Consider the following 26,499-nt stretch of genomic DNA (forward strand, 5'->3'; position numbering starts at 1 on the left):
TCTGTAGTTCGCCTATTTGGCAGCAGAGAGCAGCAAGTAACTTCTCATTGAGTCTGATTTATCCTTGAAAAGATGAATGCAGGTCTGAATTATGGTCATAGAAATTAGTGAAAGGCACAAATATGTACTTTTACATCAACACAAACTTCCAACTAAGGCAGTTAATATTTAATACTATCAAGTATGGTTTTGGATGAAATGACTAAAAGATGGCACTGCTGTTTTGTTTCCTAGTGAGTAATATTTTTAGACTTGCATAATGATCTCAGAAATCTGGAAATATAAATCAACATATTTAATTTTTAAGGATCAGAAGCACCATAAGAGCATGCTGCAGGGATAAATTAAGGATTAATTCAGCGTTTCAACCAATTTTTTTCCCCCCTCACTTTACAATTTTCTTTTCTCTTTCTGGTAATTAACATACAAATATTTTCCTAATTTACAATTTTTGCTTTTAATTGTTCAAATGAAAAAAGAAATAAACATTAACTAGGTCTGCTATTGTTGGCTTTGAATGTAGGATCTGCCACATCAGACACAGACAGACAGGAACAAAAATAATAATCTCCATAAAAAAAATACTGAAGCAAAAGATAAAGATTTTGATAAAAAATGCATAGTAATATTGTTCTGTCGCCAATATTATATTACAAAGAGTTTCTTCAAAATTAAAGTCTTTATTGGAATATATTCCAAAGCAGTTAAGTCATCTTGTGACCGAACAAAAATAGCCATTTATCTAAAAAAAACAAAACAAAAAAAAAAAAAAAAACAAATCCAAAGATGTTTCCAAAATGCACTGAACAGCTTTTCACAAAATATACATTGCAGCAACTTGTATCTTGCAAAATCTAATTGACTTATCAATAAATAAGATTGTGATGAAAACATTTTTTCTTTTATACATATCATGTTAGACTTCCCCATATTTGCAACTAAAATTGGTGATGACACACTGAGAAAATGATGGGAAGAAAAAAAAAAAAAAAACAACCCAAAACAAAACCCTGTGACAAACATTTCTCTAACAAATTGTTACAGTGCATCCTGACAACACAACCTCCCCTCTAAAACAAAAAAGCAAACAATACAATGAATATCTGTAGAAATAGTGGCAATAACACAACAATTATGATAATGGGATGATTTTTTTTTTAAAAGCAACATTGATAAAAGCAGATATAAACGACCAGCTATGAACAATAAAATATACAGATTACATTCCTTCAAAGTATCAGAATAGAGGGAGCCCACAGGAGGACGTTAATAACTGAGCTATAGGGACAGCCTCCCAATAGAAATGGAAAAGTCACACTTTTGTCTACAGGAGTTTAGTTTTTCAACATTGATTTGTATTTTGAAACCCAGGACTCAACTTTCATGTTAATCCATGATGTACGTAAAAGTTTAACAGTCTGGCTCTGAAATAGTTACATGCTCGTGTTAATCCTGGTGTCAATACATAACCATACACATTTTGTCTAATGTACACAATAAAGCGCTTCCTAATACTCTCAACACAAAGAGTGCAGGTCAGTGGTTATATAGTGTTGTGTAGTTAAAGGACGACTTGCATCAAGTCTCCAATTGAGAAAACATTCAGCGCCTGTCCATAGGCAGCATGTTTAGTTTCAGAAATTAAATGTTATGGCTATGTAGTAGGTGGTTATGTAGATGATGCCAAGACTTGAATGTTGTGAACCTCATAGATCCAGTATGAACCCACTGAGTCTTTTTTCCAGCCCAGCAGGTGGTCCACACAGCTCACTTAAGGTCACTGCAAAGCCCAGCCAATGTCACAGATAAAGGTGCTGTTGCTTTGATCCTGAAACAGTAATGTAGACTCGTCCAGGCCAGGAAAATAAAAATGAAACCAGATGCTGGGAAAAAAAATCTGAATGAGATACAGTATGTGATGAAATGGTGAAGATGAATCTGTAATCCCCCATTTCAAGCATCCACCTCCCAGGAGAAGTGGGACATGCCAAGAGAAGGATGGATTTGTCCGCTCAGTGGAGGCTAGTGCCCTTGTGGGCTAATTCAGTGCAAGAGGCCTTTTACAAAAAGGGGACTGGTACTTTTAGCTTCTCCCATGGTTCTATTCTTCCTCTGCGACATCAACAGTCAACAACACATACAAACTTTCTTGTGATTCTTTCCATTTTACAAAACAGGTTCATGATTCAGTCTGGGCACATTCCGTTAACAATCCAAACCTTCTGTGTCTTCATGGCTTTTATACAAAAACATCCACAAAATATCACCAAGTCCCCTCCATATTTAAAGTGTTGGCAAGAGCTATGTACAGTTAGGGTGATATGTCATATGAGCTGTAGGGTAGTAGTCGTTCACTGGGGCCGAGGTTCTCCGTGGACTCTGAAGCGGTACAGACAGGTGTACTCTGGGTGACCCCAGTTAGACAGCACCCGTACCTCAATGATCTGGAAAGCCTTATCATTCTGCTCCTGAAATTAAAGAGCATAAAATTCAGCACACAGTCACAGACATTTAATTGATCATTACCTCTGGTAGTTTAGAAGTGTCCATAATTACTGAAACTGGGAAAGTTTGCAGTGATTCCCCATCTTCCTGGTATATGTACTGTCCCAGTAGTTTCCCTTCTTCTTGGTACTCATCATCTAGACCCTGAATATAAAACATATATTTAGTGAAGACAGCAAATAAATCTTTGTTACTGACTTTGGATTAGAGATTGTCCAGCTGTAATGTTCATGAGCCATAGTTTCTTACAAAAACAGTAAAGTTGCGAGGGGCACTGGTGATATTTCCAGTTGGGGATAAGGCTTTGGGGATGTGCTCCACGCAGAAGGATGTAGGCAGAATCCTCAGGGACAGACGGATAACCAGATAGCCCTGAGAGCCTTTGAATGCCCAGCAGTTACCTGGGTATACATCAGGCTGTGACGAGAAAAATGCCAAAATGCGTTATTTAATGGCAGCAAAAAAAATATATATCAGTTTGGATAGCACATAGTGAGGCTCACCTGGATAACAACACGTGGAGACTGAGAGAAATACCACAGTGGTAGGCCAAACAGACTCATGAGGGCTGTCTTGGTTTCATATGTCTCAGAACAGCGAGTACTAAGGATACTGCCACCTGCACATGTACAGAGGAAAAAAGGAAACTGTAATAATGCTGAAATGTTCACATTGTGAAATGTTTATGGTCTCCAGTGGTAACATGTTTCATTCAACACATTCTTTTTCCCTGTCAAAATCACCATGCCATAGTCTGCTGCTGTGATGCTACTGGAATAGCAGTTAATAAAAGTGTTGAGCAACTAGCCGCAAGCAGAGATAAGGGAAAAGCTACAGTTATCTGTTAAACACTTTATTACAACTCCCAAAAGAATTCTTTCTTCATGTTTAAGATTGTAGTCGAGAGCTCCAACCAGTTTTATATACTGTCCAACAGAACCATAAATTGATGGTGTGTAATGTTCAACTACTGCATTATCAATCCCCAAACTTACCGTGAAGTAACTCTCCATGTAGGCCAACACACTGCTCAGTGACCAACTAGATGATGGATTCTGAGCCATTATCATTAATGCCATGTTATCCTAGAGCCTGGCTAATGCATGCATTCTTATTATTGAAGAGACATACATTATAGCACTCCACTGAGTTATGGAACTGCTATTGTACTAATAACTTCGATCCACTGACTATTATCAAGGCCCAGGAGCCAAAGGCCCTGAAAGCAATGTGAGACGTCATCCTTACCACCAGACTCCAGCGCGTAGTCCACCAGGCCCGTTCTGTCCTGGGAGTAGAGCCTCAAAGCATTCTGGACAATCAGTTTCACTTGCTGGGGTATGGGGGGAAAAAAAAACAAAACAAAAAAACAACACCACAAAGTTAATGATTGAGGCAAAAAAAAAACAAAAAAAACATGAAGAACAAAATAAAAATCAAACAGTTTTAAACAACTGAACTAAGATAATGTTACTGAAATGGAAAACAGAAGTAATGATGCAGAGAATAGGAAGTATCATCATTACCTCTTCTGTCAATCCCTCAGCAGATGCAGTGTGCTGCACAGTCCCAGTTACTGTCTTAATGAGGGTCTGGGCTTGGGACTCAGCCTCACCCAGGGTCTGGGCTCGGTTAAGCTCCAGTTGCAGGGACACGTTTCTCAGGATGCGCAGTTCTAGTTCAGCTAGTGATGTCTGCAGGTCAGGTGTGCTGACATAGCGCTGGGACAGCCAGTAGATCAGAGACTCAGGCAGCTCCTTCTGCTCCTCTCCTGACCCACCACTGCCAAAGAAGAGAACCTGCAACTCCTTACGCACCTGAGAGGACACCTGTGTTGTTATCTAGAAAAGAGATAAACACAAACCTAATGAAATTAAATGGAAACAGGATGTCTAGAATTCTTTTGCAGATTCACAGGTAAGATCTGCATTAAGACCACATTAATAGTCAATATAAAATTCATTGTTAGTGCCACTTACTGTCTCCTGCAGTGTGTCCAGCTGCTCACACTTGCCCTTGCATGCAACAACACCCTGCAGATCCTGTCTAACTTTAGCAAGCAACCCCTCAAGTCTTTTCACTTCTTCCAACAAAGCGTCATGGTCCTCCTGCTTTACACCCACACTGAATGAAAGACATAATCTCCAGGTGAGCTGCCAGAATCTTGAAGAACGTTAAGTGTTCTACATAATGTCACAAACCAAAAAAAATAAATAAATAAATAAAAATAAAAAAGTCCATATTTGATGGTTTGATCATTTCTCTATTTTTTTGTACCTGACAGGAGCTGTGTCTGGCGCTGAAACAACAACCTCTTTCTCCTTGTCTTCCTTTGCCTGCTCATAGTGCTGCTGCTTCTGCTGTACCTCCTACAACAAAGATCATGGATAATCTTTACACACCAAAAATACATTCACAAAAAACCCCTCTAATTCATGAACAGGATTAAGGCTCTACTGTCTCCAGAGGGAAAAGCTGTTTTGGTCTGCCATCATTAAACAATAAATCAAAAATAAATAGGCATTTCTTTAAGGACAGCTGCTTCTTTGTTAAAGACAAAAACAGATCTGTTATAATCTGACCTCTCCTCACCTGTCTGAGCTTCTCAGGATATTTTGGTATTTTTCTGTTGCTGTGGTAAGTATCCTGTCATCTCAAACTAACAGATTTTCATCAGTTACCAGTTAGTTAATGTTTACAATTTGCCCTCTGCTTCATTTTGTACATTTTTATTGATTTCTTGTTGCTTTTGTGTTTCATATCCTTACTTGTCCTTTGAATTTACAATTCATTTGGCACTTGAAAAAAAACTTATTGTAAAATCATGCCATATAACATTAATACATTTATATTTGTATGTAATGTGAATCAGTGCATTATTAGCCTTCTAAAATAATTTATTATTGTAAAATCCTTTCGCCACATTTTCAAATTTGGTATGTTTTTTCAGGAAAAAAAAAAGCCTGAAACAAACAAACAAAACAAAAAACAAAGCAAAACTGCTATATGTACCTCAGTCTTAGCTGCCAGAGTATTGAGCAGCAATTCTAAATCAGCCAGTCGTGCTGCCTGACTCTCTTGCTGCTGTCTCTGCTCCTCTGCAGTCTGCATGAAGCAGGGATAAAGAGGGGAAAAAAAAAAAAGATTTGCATGTTAAGAGTTCTTAAATCTTTTATAAATAACAGTTAAAAGTCTTATTCTCTTACATGTGCCCTTTCTGTATTCTCTTGCTCCAGCTCTCCTCGCAGGACACCCAGCTTCTGTTCCAACAGGGAAGACACCCACAGTTCCAGGCTCTCCCTGTCAGTCTGAGTATGTAGCTGCTCCCTTAGAGTGCTGTAGAGACCCAAAACATCCCCATGACGCCGCTCCAGCTTTTGATCACCCTGTTGAACTCGTTCCCAAAGGAGGGCAAGCTGGTGCTCTACTCGCTCAAGACGCTCCAAGTCCACAGTGGAGACTGCCATTGATGGAGGGAGAGGCTGAGGAGGAACACAATCAAAGAGTTACACAGAGGACGACGGTGGAAATCATGCAATTTTGTTTTGACAAAAATACTGTAGTATTTATTGCTCCAAGTAAGAAATTTGTCAACAGAAAATCATTTACAAAACACTTAAATTAACTCACTGATTTATTTTACTGTTTCTTTTTTGTCATTTATCTTACTGGTGCCTGTGAGACTGGGGTAGCTGGGGTCTGCTCCAGTGGAGTCTCTTGTGTTGGTACAGAGGCAGGAACTGGAGCAGAAGCTGGCTGCAAGTTAGACAGAAGGGTAAAGGGAGATGCAGGATGCCACTCAGTTAGGTTAATGGTCGGAAGGTAGGCAATCAGGGCAGCAGTGGACGGACCCCACAACCAGAGAGCTGTATATTGAAGATAAAATATTCAAGGTTAAACTTCACAGTTAGTTGGTCAATCACAGAAAATGTATAACGCAAAAAAAAAAAAAAAAATAAAAAAAAAAACTGTAAAAACTTCATAAATTTGGGAATTTAAATTCTAGTGAAGAACACGTATCAAATATGTGGAGTTGTGGCTAAATGTGCATAAAATAACACATCCATGTGTTGTGTACACTGCTGGAGCCGTATAATTTTGTCTTGGGGTTAAATTTGAATGCAGAGGGGGGGTCATTAAACAGAAGAACTAAGAACTCAAGAAAGAACGACTGAGAAATGACCTACGTCTCAACATCATGTGTATAGAGTAGCGCTAAATTAAAAAAAATTGCAAAAGTGCATACTAAAATTAACACATGTGTCTGGGTATAAATTTAGTATAAATGAATGTATAAATGTGTGAGCATGGCTGAATCATTAAATGGAGTAACTCTCTAGAAGCCCAGAAAGGCTGACCTGAATCTGGTTCTGGATTTCCAGCATACTCATGGGAAGTGTGCTGATTATAACATTCATGCCTCAGTAAAGATTTTTGTAGAAGTACTATTAAGTTATTATAAACTCACCGAGGAGGAGCAAAAGAGGCAAAAGGAGCAGCAGGAGCTTCCAGAATTTGGGAAAACATCTAAAATACAGAGGCACAATGTTCAAAAATCATCCCTGTATGATGAATCTGTAAAGGTATACATTTATGTATGGTCCCTCTGTAGAAGTGACTGATCGCACTCTAACAAACTGTAGATGGTTACTATGCACCATAAACATCCTGTAAGAGTTTCTGTTAAAAAAAAACAAAAAAAAAAAACAACAATTTTTCCAACTTCCATGCCAATATTGAAGAAATGTATTACTGGTTACATTTTACCAGTACAAAACTACCAGGTATTCCAACTGTCGAACAGCCAACTCAATGGAAACATTTTTGTTAAAGCAGTATTTGAATTTGACCAAAGATTCAAAAATCATCCATTTTGATCATTTTAACTTTCATTTACTTTTAGAGGCAGCAGATATAAAATGTAAAAACAACATAATATCACTTTACGAAAGTCATGATATATATATATATATATATATATATATATATATATATATATAGATATAGAACAACAATTACATATCCAACAGTTAAAGAGCAACTTTAAGATGAATTAATAATCGTGTTTTTTGCCACATTATGAATCTAAGGCCAATGTTCACTGATTTCAGTTGCTATAATTGGCTGTTATTTAATGCTAACCAGTTCTATGCACTGTTTCTTTTTTCCCCAGCTAGAACTGGCTTTTAAAGCACTACATGAGGGAAACTGCGTATTCCCAAGATAATGCTATGTGGTTTTGTCATTTTTCAGATCTTTTAACAATATATGGTTCTGTTCTGTGCAATGCAACACCCTAAGGTGTACCAAATATCAGAGGGGGAATGTTTACCGTGTCAGAAAGAAGACATTCAGGAGACACATGAGCGACACCAGCCGGTACCATCCTGTTGCAAGAAACCACAGAATTCCCCTGCCTGCCTTCACTGGGAAGATAAAAAATAAATAAATAAATATATATATATAAAAAGATATATCAGGCCATGCTGCCCAAGAAAGGAGAAAAATGATTCTTCTAAAAACTTGCAGGGGGGAAAAAAAAAAAAAAAAAAAAAAAAAAAAAAGTGCCACCAACCTGGGGCTGCAAGGAGCAGCCAGAACACAGAGAGCAGTTTTTGGGCCAATGTCCCAGCCCCCGATCCTACAGCTTTACCTGCTCGTACCACACAGTAACCTGGCCGTAGGAGGCAGTAACCTGGAAAACAAAAAGAGGGGGGGAAGATGTTTAATTGATTAGTTGAAGCATAAATGGTTTATTCCTACCAAAAAAAAAAAAAAAAAGGGGGGCGCAGTACAGACCCTATTTTTTTTTTTTTTTCAAGAGTATATTGTCAGACTGTCAGCATCATTTAGAGAAGAGGTAGTTAACCTGCATAAGCTAGGACGCTCCACAGTGCCCCAGCTAGGCGTTGAGCCCTGGAAGACTGTGTGAGGAGGATGGTGTGTGTCTCAGAATACTGCTTCCCTTTACAGTCATCACCTGCGTGTGCCAAAAATAATGGATGGCACGCAAGTAGAAAACACAAAATATAAAAATGGATGTGTGAACAAATAAATACACAAAATATATTAAAAGAAATTAAGTCATAGTTCTGCAAATAATCAAAGTGGAGTTAACTGAAATGACAAACTGATACAACAATAGAATGGAAACAACAAAGAAACATGCGTGGGGTCACTTGCATACACATTGCACCATTCTGCAAAATGTGTCATGGCACACCATGCAAAGCTTGATGAAAAACTCATCTCCACCACCAACACCAACACCAACAGCGGTCCCCCCCCCCCCCAGAACTTTGATTGTTCAGTTCCTAAATACAACACTCCAGCTTTGTTCAGAGGGGAAAACTGAACTCTATTGTCAGGTGAGTGGAGCTGCACTGTGAGTGGTATTTTGCTTTATTTTACTTATTAGTTGTTTGGTCTTAATTTAGGGAATGGTATATCAGTTCATATTGATTTTATAACTACTAAAACTACTACCACAAAAAATAAAACATAAGACTAAAACAACTTTGGGTTTGAAATGATAGCCACATATTTTAACTTTCTGTGCTACACTGGTCCCCTTGAAATAGGTTTGGTGAATTAAAATGGAAGAATATAATTTGCAGGTCATGGCAGCCAATATATGACTGACTGGATAAACTAATTAACACAACCTCTGCTTGCTGGTCCTCACTTGGGTCACACATTAACTCTGTCAATCATGATTGAGAAAGTGTGAGAGGGAGAGAGAGGAAGTGTGTGCTTACACAGGGAACCATTGAGTTTAAGATGTGATGCATCTTCAGTCACCAGATCCTTCACATTCATACTTCCACAGAAACTTGAATGAGCTGCAACATACAGACAATACATTTTTTACATTACAAAAATATTTTATGTGTGAAAATGATGAGTAGTGGATGAAGGAAAGTAACTGCTCATGTCACCACTGACATCAGAGGAGGTCTGTGTCTTTGTGAAGAAAATGAAAGAAGAGTATGAATACAGTAGACAGGATATATACACAACAGCTTGAAACAATAACAAAGAGTTGCAGTGAGACACATCCAAGTTATTCTACCGCTGTGAAGAGACAACTCAAAATGATGTACTTGAGAAACCTGCTGTGATGTTCATCTAAGCCAAAACTGGAATTTGGTTTTACCGACTGAACACGGCATTGGAGGAGTCCCAGGCTGGCTTGATTTGTCATGTCAATGCCAATATCCTTTTTACAACTTTACAACTGTATCAACATCTACAGAGCCAACTTAGCAGCTGACATTTTTTTAATAAATTCAAGAAACAGTGTTTTGGGTGGTGTTAAGTTTCAAACTTTTAATTTCATCTCTGGTACACTTCCTCTTTCAAAAATAGAAAGCTTTTTGTGAAAGTGAAACCTGGATGGAACAGGGAGATAATTCTTCACAGTGAGTCCCTCTTTAAAAGAAATTCTAATTATTTATCCTGTCTACTTAAACAAAGCAACAAGACCCTGGCCCAGAGAAATGGTAACAAGAAAGGTAATTAATAGAAGGGCAGCAGAGGAGGTCAGAAGTTGTGACCGTTGAACTTTGCTCTTTGTAGTATCGGCTGGTACCTTCTCCTTCATAGCCATTAGCCCTGTAGCCCATCATCCTGTGGAGAGTGGTCTGCTTTAACAGCCACAGTTGGGACAAACTGGAGGATACTGCTTGTCTCATCGAATCCGACATTGAAGTGAGAAAACCTGGTAACAGAGTCGTCCATACACACACCATTAGTTAAAATTCACACTTGAGCCAGGGCACAAAGAAGTATGAATAAAAATGGGTGATGAGTGGGAAGTGAAGTGGATGAAATCTCCTGAAGAGACCCAGAGAGAGAAGTAACAAGAAGCCATGGAAAGCCTGATAAGAGGAAATGTAATAAGGTTAGAAATGGTGCCAACCACACGCATTTTGGACTTCTTGACATTTTTCGATTGGCTGTAAAAATCAAGGTGTCTAAAATCCCCCCCCCCACAAAAAAAAAACAACAAAAAAACAAAAATCAAATAAATAAATAAAAATCACTGGGAATCTAATTTTAATTGGACTCAGAAGAAGAAAGAATGAAAGGAATTGAAAATTATGAAAAAGAAAACACCTCATTTTATACCTTTTCCTGGGGGGCTTTTGGCCCTTGAAACCAGCCAGATCACATTGTGGTAGAGCAGGGTGATTAACGACACTATGGGGGCCAAGGCTTGTTTGCTGTAGCGCATACACGTGTTAGACATAGACACCAGGACACCTGGAGAGAGACCACTACCAATTATATTCTCATTTTCACAGCTGGACAAACTGGTCTTCAACTGATGTTCCCTTTATTTTAGCACTGAGAAGGACAATGTGCATATTTGTAATCCAAATATCACTTTTCAGTCTATTTCAACAGCTTCTTACCCGTCTTGTGTCTCCGACTCCTATCTCTGGAGTATATACTTGTGAAAGGAGATGAGGAGGAAATTGCACCACTGGAAGCATCTGCAGACTGAGATGATGACGACGTTGTTGATGAAGACCTTGTAATAAGTGTGTCCATCTCCTGAGAGTGTAAAGAGCAGTCTTTACAGATGTAGCCATTGGCGACTGAGGTGTGGGTCTTTGACACACTGGTGTCACCGTTGACATTTGATGAACTGTGGTCAGTGTGGGCACTCTTCCCTGAAGAGAACACCATATATACAGATAAATTCAATAGAAAAGCACAGCTTTTACTGCTGCTAAAAAGTAAATTAAATAGGCAACTTAAGCAGAATTAAAGGGGGAAAAAAGTCACACCTTCCCTCTGAAATGCAGGGGACCCTTTAGGTTTATTCAACAACAGAATAACTAATTCACTAACAGGATAAAAGCAAATAAACAAAGAAAACCATCAGATGTATTTTTTTCCTAATTAATCAACTGACCCCAGCGTCCATCCAGAGACACAGATGTGGTGGTGGTGGTGGTGGCGATGGTGCGTTGTCTCAGCTGTGATTGGTCCAGAATGGAGCTGTGCAGGGAGGCATCAGACACAGTGTTGCTTTCCTGATAGCTGCCGCTGTTGTTGATTGGGGTACTAACAGCTGAGAATGAGAGGGTTTTCCTCGGTGTAGCAACTTGGCTCAGGGATAAAGACAGTGAGCTAGATGGCTGTTTTCTGCTCCGCAGTGACCTGAGAAAGCAAATAAAATGAAATACTGTGAAATAGAGACAATGTTGGTTGAGAGACAGAGGCAGATTGGCATTCAATGATGTAGTATGCTGGTCACCTCTGGTAAGAGGGGTGTTACAACACATCACTTATCTCACCGTGTCTCTCGCCTGGTGGTGTAGCTGCTGCTGTTGCTGTAGTTCTGGGAGTAATCACCGAGGCTCTCACTACCATACTGACTGGCACTTGTCTGCAGACGCAGACTCCGCCGTGACATCCTGGGTGATTCGTATACAGGAGCAATCTGGTGCTCCTTCTCAAACTCTAATGCTGCTGTGGAGTAGCTGGAGCTAGATAGAAATAGAGGATGGAGTGGAGCAGGAGAGGTTGAACATGGGGGAGAGAGAAAAATAAAGAAAAAATGTGTTGATAGAAGTTATTCTAAAACAGTTCTTCACAGGGTGGGAAACTTTTTTTATATCTGCTGCACTTAAATGCACTTGGAGACAACAAACCGGACTCAACTGACTTTCAACCTCAAAGCTATACTGAACAGGGATATCCTGTACTTGTTAAGATGTGTGGCATCTTCAGTAATTCATCTTCAGAGAGGCCTTGACTAACAAAAACAAAATACAAGCGTGAACTGGCAGTAAGCCTGACAGGAAATGAGTCATTCCCAAGGATGGGAGAAAACAATAAAGAACAAAAAATTATTTAATTAATAACAAAAAAATAAAAAATAAAAAAATAAAAAGTGCACTGAGTCTAAAATCCATTTGGGAAATTAGTCAAGTAAACACAGCAAAGAATGCAAGCCTGAAAAAAATATCTATTCCACTCACCGAGTGAGCCAAAGCCAACAGTAAGTGAAACCAGACCCAGAATGTTGTAAATTTTGACTTGCCATGCTTTGAGCAGTGGTGACTCATAGGGCCACACCCACCAGGCAGAGCAGACCAGCCTGACAAACAGGCGCCAACGCCAACTGCAACTGCAACTCTGAAATTCAATTGAGCCTTTAGAGAAACTATTTCCATAATCGTGACAGATTGTGCTAAAAAATTATAATGACTATCTCCTGCTCTACTCTGGTAAAGTGGGTACAACTTTTTGATCTCTTAGTTTCATAATGAGTTTTGTTTACTTACAGTCAACAATATTTGTGCTGTGTGACCACTAATAATATAGCAAATTGAAGTGAAAAAGCCTGACAAAAGCTCTTTTTTTCTGCAGGCTGTGCATGCATATCAGCATGTTGCCCAACTACGCAAAGCTGAGTAACTCACATGCAGGGCAGGGTGGATGAAGGGGAGGGGCAAGCTTAGCTGTCACTGGAGGACAGAAAATAAACTTGCTGTTAGGCACTTGGAAAGGAGGAGATGCCCCTGTTTAAACAAGAACTGTTCAGTTGAGGGCACACATACAGATTACTCATCAGCGGCTGCTCAGCATGAATTTATCGGGTCACTCATGCACGCACATACTGCAGCTACTGCTCAGTCTAGTTTGTCATATGTATTGTGCATGTTGCTCTAAACCCCAAGGATTACACACTCCATCTGAGAGCCAATTATGTGCTTTCATTCCCACACCACCTCCTGCTCCAAATGGCTCTTATCCAAACAAATGGACAGAGCAGCACCTTTCCCTCAGCGTCCCCTTGGGAGCAGTCTCAGCCTCTGCTGCTCATCAAGGAGTGTGGATGTTAAAGTACCAGATTGTAGCACTAGAGCCCATCTTTTCATGTCCAGTCATGTTAGATGCTCGTTGTTCAGCAATAAACACAACACTATGTCTATTTATTTCAAATGAATACACCATCATCAACTTAACTGTTTATCACAACCCTTCACTGATGTCTGTACCTCCAAACGCAACCTAATACATTGGAGTGTCAAGGATCACCATTTTGTACTGGAAAACCCCCACCAGCTAATGTTTATCATTATGGATTCATCTTTCTTTTTTTTGATGAACTGGGACCCCAAAAAAAGCTCAATAAATAACAGAACAATTATGGGACCATCAAAACCAAACAATAGTTAATGGGAAAAAAAAAAACAATGCTTAATAAATGTCAATGATAACTATTCTACTGAGAACTACTAGCACATTAATCTGATAAATTGCTGCACTGTTTGTTGTTGTCTCACTTCCTCAAGGCTTTGTTTCTCCCCTGCTGCATACATACAAAACCTCATGCAGTCCAAATGCCAACATGGACTGTTAACAGAAATCTTTATACTACCCAAGTAAATAATTTAAGGAACCAGTAAATAGCTATAACTAAATAACACTACTGGTGGAGCAAAGTAACTCATTCTGCTTTAATTAAACTTCAATTAATTTGTTTACCATTCACTTGCCAAGGAGTATTCTACTACTACGATCTACCGTAACAAATAAATCTGCATCGAATTGGAGACAAATCATATCAATACGCAAAAAGTAGCCAGAGAACACCACAGTCAGTCATCACCAGAACCAGAGGCCTTTTAAGAGCAGAGGTGAATCAAAGTCACAGTAGCTTGATGCCATAGAGAACACGTGGACGCCACAGGACATATTCTCAACAGAGTGGTGAAAAAGACAACATTTTCCATTAAATAACGCTGTTCATCTTATTCAAATATTGGTCAATAGCTGTGGCAATGCTGTCTCCACTGAAGATCCACAGATCAGATCCACTACAATGAGGCAAATGAACTGAATGAAATTAATATCTACTTTGATCATAAAGCAGATCTCTTCAACATACTGAGAAAGGATTGACATTTTCAAGTAAAGTGAATGTAAAGAGAGAAATTGAAACTATCCAATGAGGGTACTACTGACAGTACTACAAAACAGTTTCAGGGAACACGGCAGAGTAACTGGAGTTCGTGAGGATTGCTCCCAGTTTACATTCACGCCAGCATATAATATTCATAATATAATGCATCCCATGCACAGAGTGCATGGATGTTGAGGCTCCATTCAGGGCAAGGCAAGGCGCATATAAGGGTTAAACACACACACACTCTTGTGTATCCTACAGGCAGACACACACATTAACATAACTTTCGACTTTGACTGAGAACTCAGGTAGAATAACATAAACCTTGATCTGAACACCGCTTTTTTTTTTTTTTTTGAATAGGCCATTATGATGTTACATTAATGAGGACCTTAGACCTTTGGATATGAAATGTTAAATGCATAATTATTTTACACTGGAGATAAATTGGGTCATAACTAGCCCATGAATTTGTGAGTTATTGCTCCCTGATGTCCTAGTGGACTTGACTGTTGAAAAAAAATAAAAAAAAAAAATAAAAAATTGGTTCCTGTGCTTTTTGATATATGCATCTCAGGAGAGACCAAAATGTGCTTTGTGAGGTTAATGACCTTGAATTTAAACAACAAAAACAGAAGCAGTTCATGCTGACACTATCAAATGAGCATTTGTACCAAATTTTCTGAAAAAGTTACCACATTTATGATGGACGTATCTCAGGACAATCTGAAGCTACAATACCTCTAAACTCAGCTGTTGCCTGCAGGAAGTTATAAAAACATTGACAGTGCAGATTTCTGTGCAGTCTGTTTCAGGAGCAGTAGAGAATGATTAATTATTTGGCCAACTCTTTTCAGTAGCTCTGCACATCTATATTGATATTGCGCACCATATTTCCAGGTGGCTCCCACGGCCCACATCAATGATATAAATAAAGATGGAGCTAGTCTTTCAGAAGTGAGGGGAGAGTACAGCAAAAGAACACTCTTCCATCCTGATATTCAGCTTCCTGGAAGCTCCTCTTATATAACTCTAAAGCTTTGATAAGTCTTCCCACACTCAGTGGGCACAGCCGGCTTTCTTGCAACGCACAACTACATTAAGTATCAGATCACAGAACTCTAAATGTGCCTTACATTTAGCTTTTTGGTATTTCATGTTATAATCCAGAGCAACATACAATGAGCAAGTAGAGGATTAGCTTCAAGAATGGCAGGATTCAGAGGATAATACTAGATACAACACCCTTCAACATCAACATTAAAAGCTGGAAAACATTTAGTTAACTTAATTATATTAACTTTGTTTGCTCTCATTGATCTGAAAATCAAAGCTTTAATAACAGATGGTAAAGCTGTTTTAAATTAGCCATTGAAAATTAATTTTTTTCGTAATTTTATAAACTAATTCATCATTAATAAAAAATATGAATCAACAATAAATAATAAAATCAGGTTAGCATTACAAACGGGTATGGAGGCCCATCTTATTTATGCCAAATATGGTCTAGGTCAGACTATGAAAAAAAAAAAAAAAAGGTAGAATGGAATAAGATCCTGAAGACAGTTTCCAGGTACAGGAATTGGACCTCAGGCATTCATCCAGGTGTAAATGTAACAACAATAAATGTCAATCATCGACAAAGTATATGCCTGTAGGGTTGATGAACTATCAATTCAGCCTCTGCTCTTTAGTGGCTTCACATGATATCATAGCCTGAATACAACTAAGAATCTTTTTCAACATGGGGTTCACAGGGGCCGCCAACAGAACTGAGCAAAACCCGACTATGATAATTTTCTTGGAATTTACAAGAGAGCCAGTGAAAACAAGTTCTTCCATGACAAGGAAGAAGTAACTCAGGTAATAACACTCCCAGTGAGAACTACACTCACAGTTTAGTTAGCTGTCACTACAGGGAACTGCCATCCACCCACCTACTGCCTGTTTTGCATAGTGTACATCAGAAAATGAGGAGCACTGTGTTTATTGAAGTCATAATGTGCTCAGTGTTTTCCTTCAATTCTGGAAATCTCTGGGGAAAATACCAGATCAGAGCATAAATGTACCACAAACTGCCTTCCTGTTTCCTCCAACCGCAACAGAGTAGAGAAAGTCTTCTTTCCCTAGAGATGCTGAGGCCTATACTTATCAGAGGCCAGGAACCGAGAGCTTGGGACCAAGCAGAGAGCCATCGAATTTCCATCCAAAAATCTCTGGGTGGGCAGGATTTAACACTGATTACGATCATTCCAGCCCACCCTAATTTTGCCTCCCACTTTCCTGATGCCCCACTTCATCTATCTATGATGCCCATTCTATGGCACTATAGTGTGCTGTTTTATGTTACTGTGGTTGTTATGGAAACCAATCTAAATAGGACTTGGAGAAAGCTGTGATCAGTGGAAGAGGCTGAACATGTTTACACCACCTCCATTGTAACACAAAAGAACACAAGGCTGGGAAATACAGAAACACTTTAATATTTACAATAACCCAGCATGTGTCTTGTGCAGAAAATACTTTTTGTGTTTTTCTTTTTTCTAATTTTAAACAATATTTTAAATCAAGTACATGCAGACATGCAGCTTGTGAAGAACAGTTACAGTAAGACCTGCATTATGATTTTAGCCCTCACATGGAATAACTATGGACAACCCTCCAAAAGCCAGCTGTTATTTGCTTGGCATTTGACCAGTGGTGTGTGTGCTGCAACACACCCAGCCAGATGTCACAACAACAGTGACAGCAGCGTGAACAACAGCTGTCCAGCTGGCACAACGTGCGCTCAGCTCCAGCCTGCTTTGGCCACATCACTGAACCTGGTCTTGCAAACAGTGAGTTTCATGTAAAGGTGTAATTCCTAAAAGTACAAACTATATATCATTTATATGATAATATTGTATCACTCATGGAAAACATCCTTACCAATGGCAGGGTAAGGAGGTAAATTTTTTTGTTTTCTTCCTTTTCAGTTATGTAAAACTGCTGCTGCTCAGTCAACCACACAGAGTAACTTGATCACTGCTGTTGCTCACCACTATCACAGTTCATCAATAACTAGAGGGGAAAATCCACTCCAACCAGAGGTACAATGACCCACTTCCTCTATCGTAAAATATGCAGGATCTGTGTGAGTCCATAAAGAGCACAAACACATACTCATCTACTATATGTGAACATGGGTGAACTTACTGTACTATTTTGGGATGTAAATCTCAAATCTTGATCAATGCACTACACTGTAGATTTTCTAAATTCTGGACACTTTTTGTGATTTGAAACTATATGAGAGAGCTTTTGTCTGTAAATGACTAAAAGAATGAAATGAGAAATTATGAGGTCATAAATATATTTTAAAGAGTATTTCCATCTGTTTCAGCTCATATTTTCACCTGGGTGAAAAGATATCTGCCTGCTAAAAGAAAAAAGAAGAAGCTAAAAGAAGAACAAAAAACCTCACAGCCTCTCTTATTGGAATCAAACTGAATCAAATCCAAGCTCACAACTGTCAGGGCAAAGTGCGTGTGTGTGTGCAGGAACCACCATTTTCATTAATGTAAAATGTAGTGGGTTATAAGTCAGACCTAAAAGCATTTCCCAGGATCTATTTACACTATTGATTATATTCACACTGGGTTGGGGGTCTGGGTTGTAAACCTAAATCTGGAGTGTGGGAGGCTCCAAAGAGCTCCGTGTGTGAATAGAAATAGCACGAGTGGCTGCTCTTCCCCTCCTCCTTTCTCTTCGACCATTCAGCTCCACAAAACTTGTCGCTGCTCTTTGAGTTTTGACAACAGATGGGCCAACGGTTTATGTCACCTGACTCCCTCTTCTCTGTATTCTCACTTGAACCCACTGCTGGCCATACACATATCCAGTATGCAGGCACCATCTAATGTCTCAACACAATCAGCTGTCAGACTCTGTGAGGTTGCTATTTCTGAGCTTTGAACATGGTGCAAAGATAACTATGCAATTTACTTTAAATATAAAGTAAGACAAAGACACACAAGTGCTTTCAGTCAAGTAATAATAATAATAATAATAATAATAATAATAATAATAATAATTATTATTATTATTATTATTATCTATTTTATTTTTTGTTTTGCATTAGAACTGGTAATTCACAGATTTACCACAGATCTCTCAACTAGCTAGTCAGGAACATATTAGTCTAATCCTGGGATCAGGGCCATGGTTGTGACTGTGAAGTTCATTAATAGCTTCTCAGCTGACTGCATTCAAAGGAACCCAATTAGCTTGTTCCAGTCTCTCAGTCTACCTGAATCATTCTAGCTGGGTGTCCAACAAGCTTTTGTGCTTTGATCTCACTTTGTCTAAATCTAGTCAGACTCATAAGACCGGAGACCAAGACTGGCTGTCACATAGCTGGAATGGACTTTCCTGTGTTTTTTTTTTTTTTATTATTATTTTTTGCCAATCACAATAAAAACAGCATGCAGCCTCAATTATATTAGCTGCTATGCTGATATGTCTGAACTCAGATAGATGGGAAAACGGGGAAAACAAAACACTGGCTGCAAACTGTCTTCCTCAAAACGGTCTGCTTTTCTGAAGCAGCTGTTAACCTGATGAGTCTTTGTTCAAACATGACTTTTTTCCACAAACCAATTCCATACTTTCACTCTCATGATTCTGCTTAAATGCTAATCATTAACTCTTCATTCCGCTGAAAGTAAAGCACAGGGCAAGGTGTTATTTAATGTCGTGACCTACACACCCAAATGCCTTTCTCTGAGAGCCATCAACAGTGACAGTACTGGAGACAACAACATTCCTCCCCATGCACAAGCCTTGCTTGTGAAAACTCGGCCACACCTACAGAATGAGTTGTGATGACGAGGAGCATAAGGATCATAGATGAGTAGCTCAAAGGGGAGACAACCGTAATACAGAAATTATAGTCACTATAAATCTTACACTGATTGTGATAACTTTAAATTCTTGAAGGCTGCAACAAGCATTAGTGAACTAAGGCAGCTCAATTACATAATGTTGTACAAAAATGTATAAAGAAATCAAGGGTACATGCTCTATTTTACCCTGCAAAAGCCTTCCCAATTTCCCTCCAAGGGTACAAACACACTAACTCAATGCAAATCATGAGGCTGACTCATCAAAACCACAGGTTGGTTTGTTTGGTTTTGTTTTTTTTTTTGCTTTTTAAAGCATCTACAAGTTTAAAAAAAGATAGCTATTGAAGTTAAAAAAAAATAATAAATAAATCACTTTAACAGTATTTGTAAATGCTTGCCAATTTAAGTGTAGAACTAATCAATATAATTGCAGCTCTGACTCAGCCGAGAGAAACAGAATATAGTCAAGTCACTGCAGGAGACGGAAAACCTGCACTGACATTGTGAATGTAAAAACAACGTTTGGAATAACTTTGTAGTCTTAATACTATTACCCATGTCATTCTGAAAGTGTAATATGATGGAGTACTGACAACTTAAACAAGACAAGAGAAACTTTCACATTTCATTCATTGTTGTTGCTTTGAAGTGCCTGAGCTGACTCACAAATGACAGACAAGTTGTAGCTGAATTACCACAGCCTTGACTGTTGAATGCGTCATCACAGTTCTAAGGTCTCACCTGAGAGAGTAGGTATAGCCGGTGTTCTCTGGAGCACACTGTGGTGGCGTATACGTGTGCAGTTGTGAAAAATCCATGGTCATTCTTCTTTGTTTAGACTGCAAGAGTCAGGATGCAAGGAATAGCACTCTTTAAGCCAAAGCAGACTTGGTGGAGGGGGGATAAAAAGCACAAACATACTTCCATACACACTCACAGCAATGCATGCACTGCCTTGTTCAGCCCGTCTCTTGCGGACAAATTAGTCCTGGTAATGAGCTCAAATTCTGCCACTGTAAGTGTATTTTAAAACCAGATTCAGAACCGGATCTACACAATAAATGAAATACAGCACTGTCAAATTATCTGTCTCTTTTCAAATCAATTCTAGTGCTATTCACTGGGCGGCTATCCAAGACAACACAAACACCAAATTACTGCCATGTCGTAAGACCATGTCAGAAAGTCCAGCCCAGCAGGCCCCAACAAGAGCTGTTGGACATTCCTTTTCCCCAGGAACACAACAATGCTACTATGGACAAGAGCTGGCCAACCTCTTCCTGCATGTTTGCTCTGCCTGGTAGTTGACGGAGGCTACAGATGCCTGTGAATCTGCAATGAATGACTCGTCTCTTCTCCCCTGGCTGGAAAACAGGCGGCAACTGACAGCAATGGCTTACAGGAACAGGACAGATAGTGACGTTCCTCTTGCTCTTGTGTTAAGCTGACTCCTCACAGGAACAGCTACTCCTACAGTGACGCTTGGATAAGCCTCACACACAGACAAGGCTGTATTATGAAACCAAGTAAAACAGCAAGGGGTGGGGCTGAGTTTTAGGCAATGGGCGGGAAACCTGGCTCTGAAAACACTAGGTTACCATACTGCGCTCAGTTTATCAAGCACACAAAACTAAATTTTAATACAGTCATATACCCTCATGGAGGTTATAATGTTATGTTTTTGTTGAAACTTTTACTGAAGTGCTGACTCAACCTCATGTCTTACTTTGATATTCTGGTTTGTGTTACTTTTGAATTATATTTTGTGACCATTTCTATTGTTTGGTCTTTTTACATTAGTGACAGTAAATTGAATAACACCACTCCATAATGTTCCACGGTTCAATATCGCCACAAACTTTACATAACATTGAAACTATGTCGTTAACTGGGGACTGGTGTATATTTTGCAGGCAATGTAGCCAAAAGTCAATAAGAAGTATAAATCAACCTGCAACAATTATAGTCATTTCATATGAAGGTTTGAGCCTTGCTCTATAAAACAATAAGAATCTGGTTTTGGCATGCAGAAGACAGTGCTGCATATTATGCCACCATATCAACATAGAGTATCATGAGGGAAAACAAAAACAAAAACAAACCCTGCCTCAACTTCACTAAGCTATTCAACTCAGAGAGAATGCAGCACAGTACAAAAACAGATAGCTTTCTGTGAAATCCACAACAGAACTCTCTAAGAAAAAAAATTGTCACATTTTATTGCAATTCAACCTTTATTTAATCAGGCAAAAATAGATTAAAAACGATTTCTTATTTGCAGCTGTGGCCTGACAAAATAAAAGGCCTTTTGAGAGAAATCCACATCAAGCCAAAAAGAAGGATAAGCATAAACAATTATCCAAAAGCCACGAGCATTGCATTAATTCAGCCAGGATTAGGGTTTCTTCTGACTTGTCAACTGCTGCAGTGAATTATGATGTAATTGTCCAATGTGGGCACTCCAAAATTAAAAAGCAGCCTCCTACTGCGAATCAGCTGAGACAGAACTGCTGCAGGATGGAGGCAGAGAACAGGGGAGCGATTTTACAGATCAGCCAAATTTAACTGCAGTTTGCCCACATATCCCCAATACAGACCTATCTGTGTCCTGCATGGGACTGAATATTTTTAGTCAGTTTGAGCTCATTAATCAGGAGACAGCATGAACACATCTCCACAAACACACACAAAAACACACCTACAGTCCAAACATGCTACACACTGGAGCTTTTCCTCTCCTACAGATCACACAGCAGGTCTCTGCTGGCTCCTTTGCCAAACTACCTGCGACTAACAGGTAAAGCAACTCAGCCCTGAAACCAATAGTCCACCTTTTGTCAACAGCTTCTCAGACAGGTGCAGTTTGAAACACAACGTTTAGTTTAATAATAACTGCACATAGTGTCCGGCCAGACGATATATAAGCCTTCACACTGTCACACTGCCCGGAGCTAAATTTAGACGCCATGTATTTAGTCACTGCCGTCACAGTCACAGACTTACAGGCTTGTTCAGCGGCTGGCTACTGGCATTTTTAATAACAGGTGCATTCAACAGTAACAGGCTAAACACTCAGTCTGCATCTACAAATGAAAGGCAACACATATAAACGTTTTACGATGTCTGTAAGAATCACCAAATGAAAACAAGGCCTGAATTTGCCACCGCTGTCAAAACAGCTGCGGACGAAGGAGCTCGGCTAGCTGGAAATAAATCCAAGGAAAAGCGAATGGCACGTTTTTTAACATTAAACTGTCCTTCCTTTAACCTAAAAGCTGCTGTTTATAGTAATATGCCCACTTGCCCGCGCGGTTAGAGTCCATGTATGTTGTTATTATTCAGGAGGGTAATCCAAAGGAAAAACATCCACACATTGTAGTTACGGAAGACGCGCAAACTTCCGCCAGCATCCAGACGCACGGAAACCTGAAGGTTACTGTCGATGCTGACGACCCGCCGATCCGAAGCGCTATTTTTCTACTGGAGAGACTGCAAACTTTGCAAGTGGTCGATCAGTGTTATGCTGGCGCACAACAAGCAAATTTCCAAAATGGCTTCCCGGCGTAACAAAGCCAAAGGATCGCTGCCGAGCCGATCCTCCCACTCCCAGGCCTCCATTGTCGGCCAGGGCGCACACTTTAAATCTATTGGAGGACGGAGGCAACACTGCGACAGCATGCACTGAGAGCAGCCACACTATTGTTGAAGTTGACAATGAACCGATACTGAAGGTCCCCGCATCACATCTGCCAGCAAAGGGACCGAGGAACAGACCTACGACTGCATGAATATTATTAGTAGGAGGATTGTGGCATGTGAGAATAGCTCACCAAATTATTTCTTCTACCTGTGAAAACTTGAAAACGCATTTTCTTGCCCCACTAAAGCATTGTTTGACAAATACATGTCTGTTAGTAGATTGTGAGTTTTACTCCTGCTCAGAGTTAGCATCACATGACACAGAGGTCAGCAATTTAGGCACCCAAATTTAACTAAAGCAACTAAGGCTTGCAGAAATATTTGACCAGAACCCTAAAGAAAAGTAACAGATGTTTCATATTTTGTTGAATATCTTGGTTTTTGTTTTTTTTTTTACTTATTGTCTGTTGAATTATCTTCTATTAAACCTTGTGTAAATGTCTATAAACACTAAACTCCATCTCAGTCCTTCAAACCCCTAATCTCAGCAACAACAACAAAAAAAAAGTTAATTAAATTTGCCCTGAGAAATAATAAGGCGATAACAAAAAAAGGTTATCATATGCAACATTATTATTACAAATATTTTAAAAGGGTGATAATGTAAGAAACTTAAGTGAGCTCTGAAAGAATAACAAGCATTCATGGTGAGAGACGACAAAAGGATGTATGAACTCACCAATATGCATTATTGAAGTGAACATCAAGTGCTGTACTGCTTATTACTCAATAAGGTTGGTGTTGAAAGTGTTGACCAGTAATATGGGTGCTATACTATGCAACACTGATTAGGACACTGAGTATGCCTGAATGTGAAAGTCACTGAATTGTTCAAAAGCCTTTATCATATATTAACACACATTTTCAGCACACAAAAACATAAACTGACAAGAGCAACACATTTTGTTCAGTATTTCATCCAGCTCAAGTATTAAAGTTTCTTTGCAAAGTCTTTTTCCCCTTCCTAAAAATATCAATTCATATTTAGCCAAAAGATAAAAGGAACTGAAAATATTAACAGAGAGCTGCTGGCATATACCTGTTCATGAATTCTGCAGTCAGATTAACTCACTAGCAATAACCTAATCCAGTCTCCATGCTTGACAATCTTTATCACATTGAACACACGATATTGTGAGACTCTTCTCATAGACCATTTTTTTTGAATGTCACAAAAACAAGTATAATATTGTTACAAAGTTTCCATGGGAAAAAACCAAGAGAGAAAAAGGAGGAGTTTCACTTCCAGGCAGGACCATTTCATTTCTCAGAAATAGCAATGGTTGAAATGCTAAACTGAGAGAGAGGATCAAGTAGTAACGGATTAGTTTGGAGTGGGATAAGAATGATCAAAGGTGTTGCTTGTCCTGCTAAAAACTTTTTTTCCCCATCTTGCAAAATAATAATCTGTTTAAAAACTATAATACTTCATGTGTAAGATCAAAATATGAGCTTTCAAGATTTTTCAAACACTTCAACGCCCAACTGTGAAAGAACTTTTTTTTTTTTAAGAGAGCATACTTTTGATACTTGAGGTGCATGTTGGTTAGGGGTGGGAATCAATGTTTATTCAGATCACTTATAAACAACTGTGATCTTGGAACTCTATTTGAATATCTAAATATTTATCCCACCACTGGCAAAACATTTGCTTAGTTTTTTTTTTGTTTTTTGTTTTTTTTTTTTAAGATAATGTATTACTTTGTATACATGGGTACAGCAAGGTGGCATAAAACCTGATGCCTCAGATCTTAATCTTGCCAGCACCATGGGCACTGCTTTGCAAGTGATACAGATATTTCTGCAGCTCAAGGGGGCATTTTTTCCATCACACACATGAACCTGAATTGTATAAACTAATGATCCGTGAGGTATTGGCTGATGCGCCATCTGCTGGATCAAATCCTGCTGCGACCTTTGGATGTCAACGACAGAGGGAGGGTCATCTTTCTGCCAAAGGCTAAGCAACAGGAGTCTTCACAATTTGTCTGTCTAGATAAGATCCCAGTCCAGTCTTTCCCAATCAGTACATTCAAATATTGCGCAAGTCATTTGTCTTGAACACCCGAGGACATTCAGAAAAACGTTTCGCACATGCAAGAGAGTGACCAACGCTGTAAATATATGCAAGGCGGTTTTACCCACCGTTAACACTTGTGCAAGTAAATGTTTTAAGTAAGCAAAGTTGATGAGTTACTTGTTTTTAATCTTGTTAATTTTTGCATAATATAGGTCGGTCTTGTAGAAGCCCTTAGGGTTTGTTCCTGCTAGCTTGTACTTCTCGTACACTTCTTATTTCTTTACTCTTTGCTTTTTGTCTTATTATTGTACAAATAAACAAATAGATAGATAGATAGCTAGACAGATAGATAGACAGATAGATAGATAGATAGACAGATAGAAGTGTTCGAGCAGGTCTGACGGCATCTCATGGATGCTCTCCCTCTCTCTGACAGGAAATTCAGTAAAATAACCACAACAGAGAGGAGGTGCAAGCTCAAATGTCCACCGTCCACGTTCAGAGTTAATGCAAATGGTCCGTTCAAATGATCAATAAAAACACCATTTAAAAAAAAAAAAAAAAAAAAGGAGGAATTAGCCTACCTAGCTTCTCGCTCTTGCACAAGTCAGGGAAAACAAAAGCTGTAATTAGTCTCTCGGTCTCTGCCCCTCCTTTATGTGCGTACTTGTTATCAGTAAAACCTCTGCAGATAACACCCAAATGCCCTTCGGAACCAAAAGTAGGAAAATACAAAACCTGCTTCGGAAAGAAGGAAGGAAAGAAAGAAAGAAAGAAAGCACGGCAACACAGACAAATTAGATGAGAGAAGCTGAGAAAGTTGCAGCCTTCCATGACAGCACACGTGCAGTTTATTGACTCGGTCATCAATACACACGTTCAGTCGACTCACATGGTGACTCCGTCCGGAGGTTATTGGAGAGGGAAGCTGCTGTTCTCTCAGAAGTAGTTATATCCCTGCTGGCTGAAAGCTGGCGGACAGTTAAACTTCCCTAAAAGAAACAGGACCTAGTTCCAACGCTCGCCTTTCCCGCACACGGTCATATTTTCCGTTGTGACCCCTACGTCACGTGCGTCAGTCCTTATATGGTAAAAATGACCAAATAAGGAGACAAGGCCCATTGCACGTCATTTTCTTTTTATGTTGAACAGTGCCGCCTGGTGGCCGCCAAAGAAAAAGCATTTTATTGGATGTTTAGTGGATGTCAGGTTGTGCAAGTTCCTTCTTCCCTGAGGAAGAAGGAAAAACGGAAATAGAGCATGGGGACGTGGGCTGCTGTTTCAACTGTGCTTGAATAGATAAAACCTGTCTGAATGGAGAAAACCTGACCATTTCTTGCAACTCAATTTTAATTTAGATTTTAACAATTTTCCTATGATTTACATGTTACAAAAATATCATCCTTGTACTTCGTTTTTTTCTCCACACAATAAAGATTCTGCACCTCTTAAGTCTGCATGTG

The 26,499-nt window shown here is 39.2% G+C and overlaps 1 protein-coding gene across 7 annotated transcripts; it reads right to left on the bottom strand.

Moving 5' to 3' along the window:
• Positions 1–287: 287 nt before the first annotated feature.
• sun1b (Sad1 and UNC84 domain containing 1b) lies at positions 288–26,073 on the bottom strand. Of its 7 annotated transcripts, none has more exons than XM_029507577.1 (23): positions 22,622–22,888; positions 20,059–20,156; positions 11,814–12,005; positions 11,429–11,676; positions 10,923–11,183; positions 10,636–10,770; positions 10,097–10,225; positions 9,264–9,347; positions 8,375–8,485; positions 8,081–8,200; positions 7,838–7,931; positions 6,974–7,032; positions 6,175–6,371; positions 5,712–5,987; positions 5,518–5,610; positions 4,783–4,874; positions 4,485–4,629; positions 4,032–4,346; positions 3,754–3,838; positions 3,009–3,124; positions 2,755–2,922; positions 2,557–2,649; positions 288–2,468 (listed from the first exon to the last, which is right to left on the bottom strand). In XM_029507577.1, the coding sequence occupies exons 2-23, from the start codon at positions 20,139–20,141 to the stop codon at positions 2,352–2,354; spliced, it is 3,213 nt and encodes a 1,070-aa protein (XP_029363437.1). In that variant the 5' UTR covers positions 20,142–20,156; positions 22,622–22,888; the 3' UTR covers positions 288–2,351. The 7 variants fall into 7 exon arrangements, with proteins under 7 accessions (XP_029363437.1, XP_029363439.1, XP_029363436.1 ...); XM_029507579.1 differs by lacking the exon at positions 22,622–22,888 and adding an exon at positions 20,718–22,614; XM_029507576.1 differs by lacking the exon at positions 22,622–22,888 and adding an exon at positions 20,592–22,614.
• Positions 26,074–26,499: the final 426 nt, after the last annotated feature.

Source organism: Echeneis naucrates, chromosome 8 (genome assembly GCF_900963305.1).
Source record: "Echeneis naucrates chromosome 8, fEcheNa1.1, whole genome shotgun sequence".
In the NCBI taxonomy this organism is placed as follows: domain Eukaryota; kingdom Metazoa; phylum Chordata; class Actinopteri; order Carangiformes; family Echeneidae; genus Echeneis; species Echeneis naucrates.

Excerpts from the sequence above, each read along its gene's own strand:
- sun1b (XM_029507576.1), bottom strand. Across the intron at positions 11,184-11,428 it reads GTCTCTGGATGGACGCTGGG|GGAAGAGTGCCCACACTGAC; the intron begins GTCAGTTGATTA and ends TGTTCTCTTCAG. Across the intron at positions 8,486-9,263 it reads TAAACTCAATGGTTCCCTGT|GTGATGACTGTAAAGGGAAG; the intron begins GTAAGCACACAC and ends TGGCACACGCAG.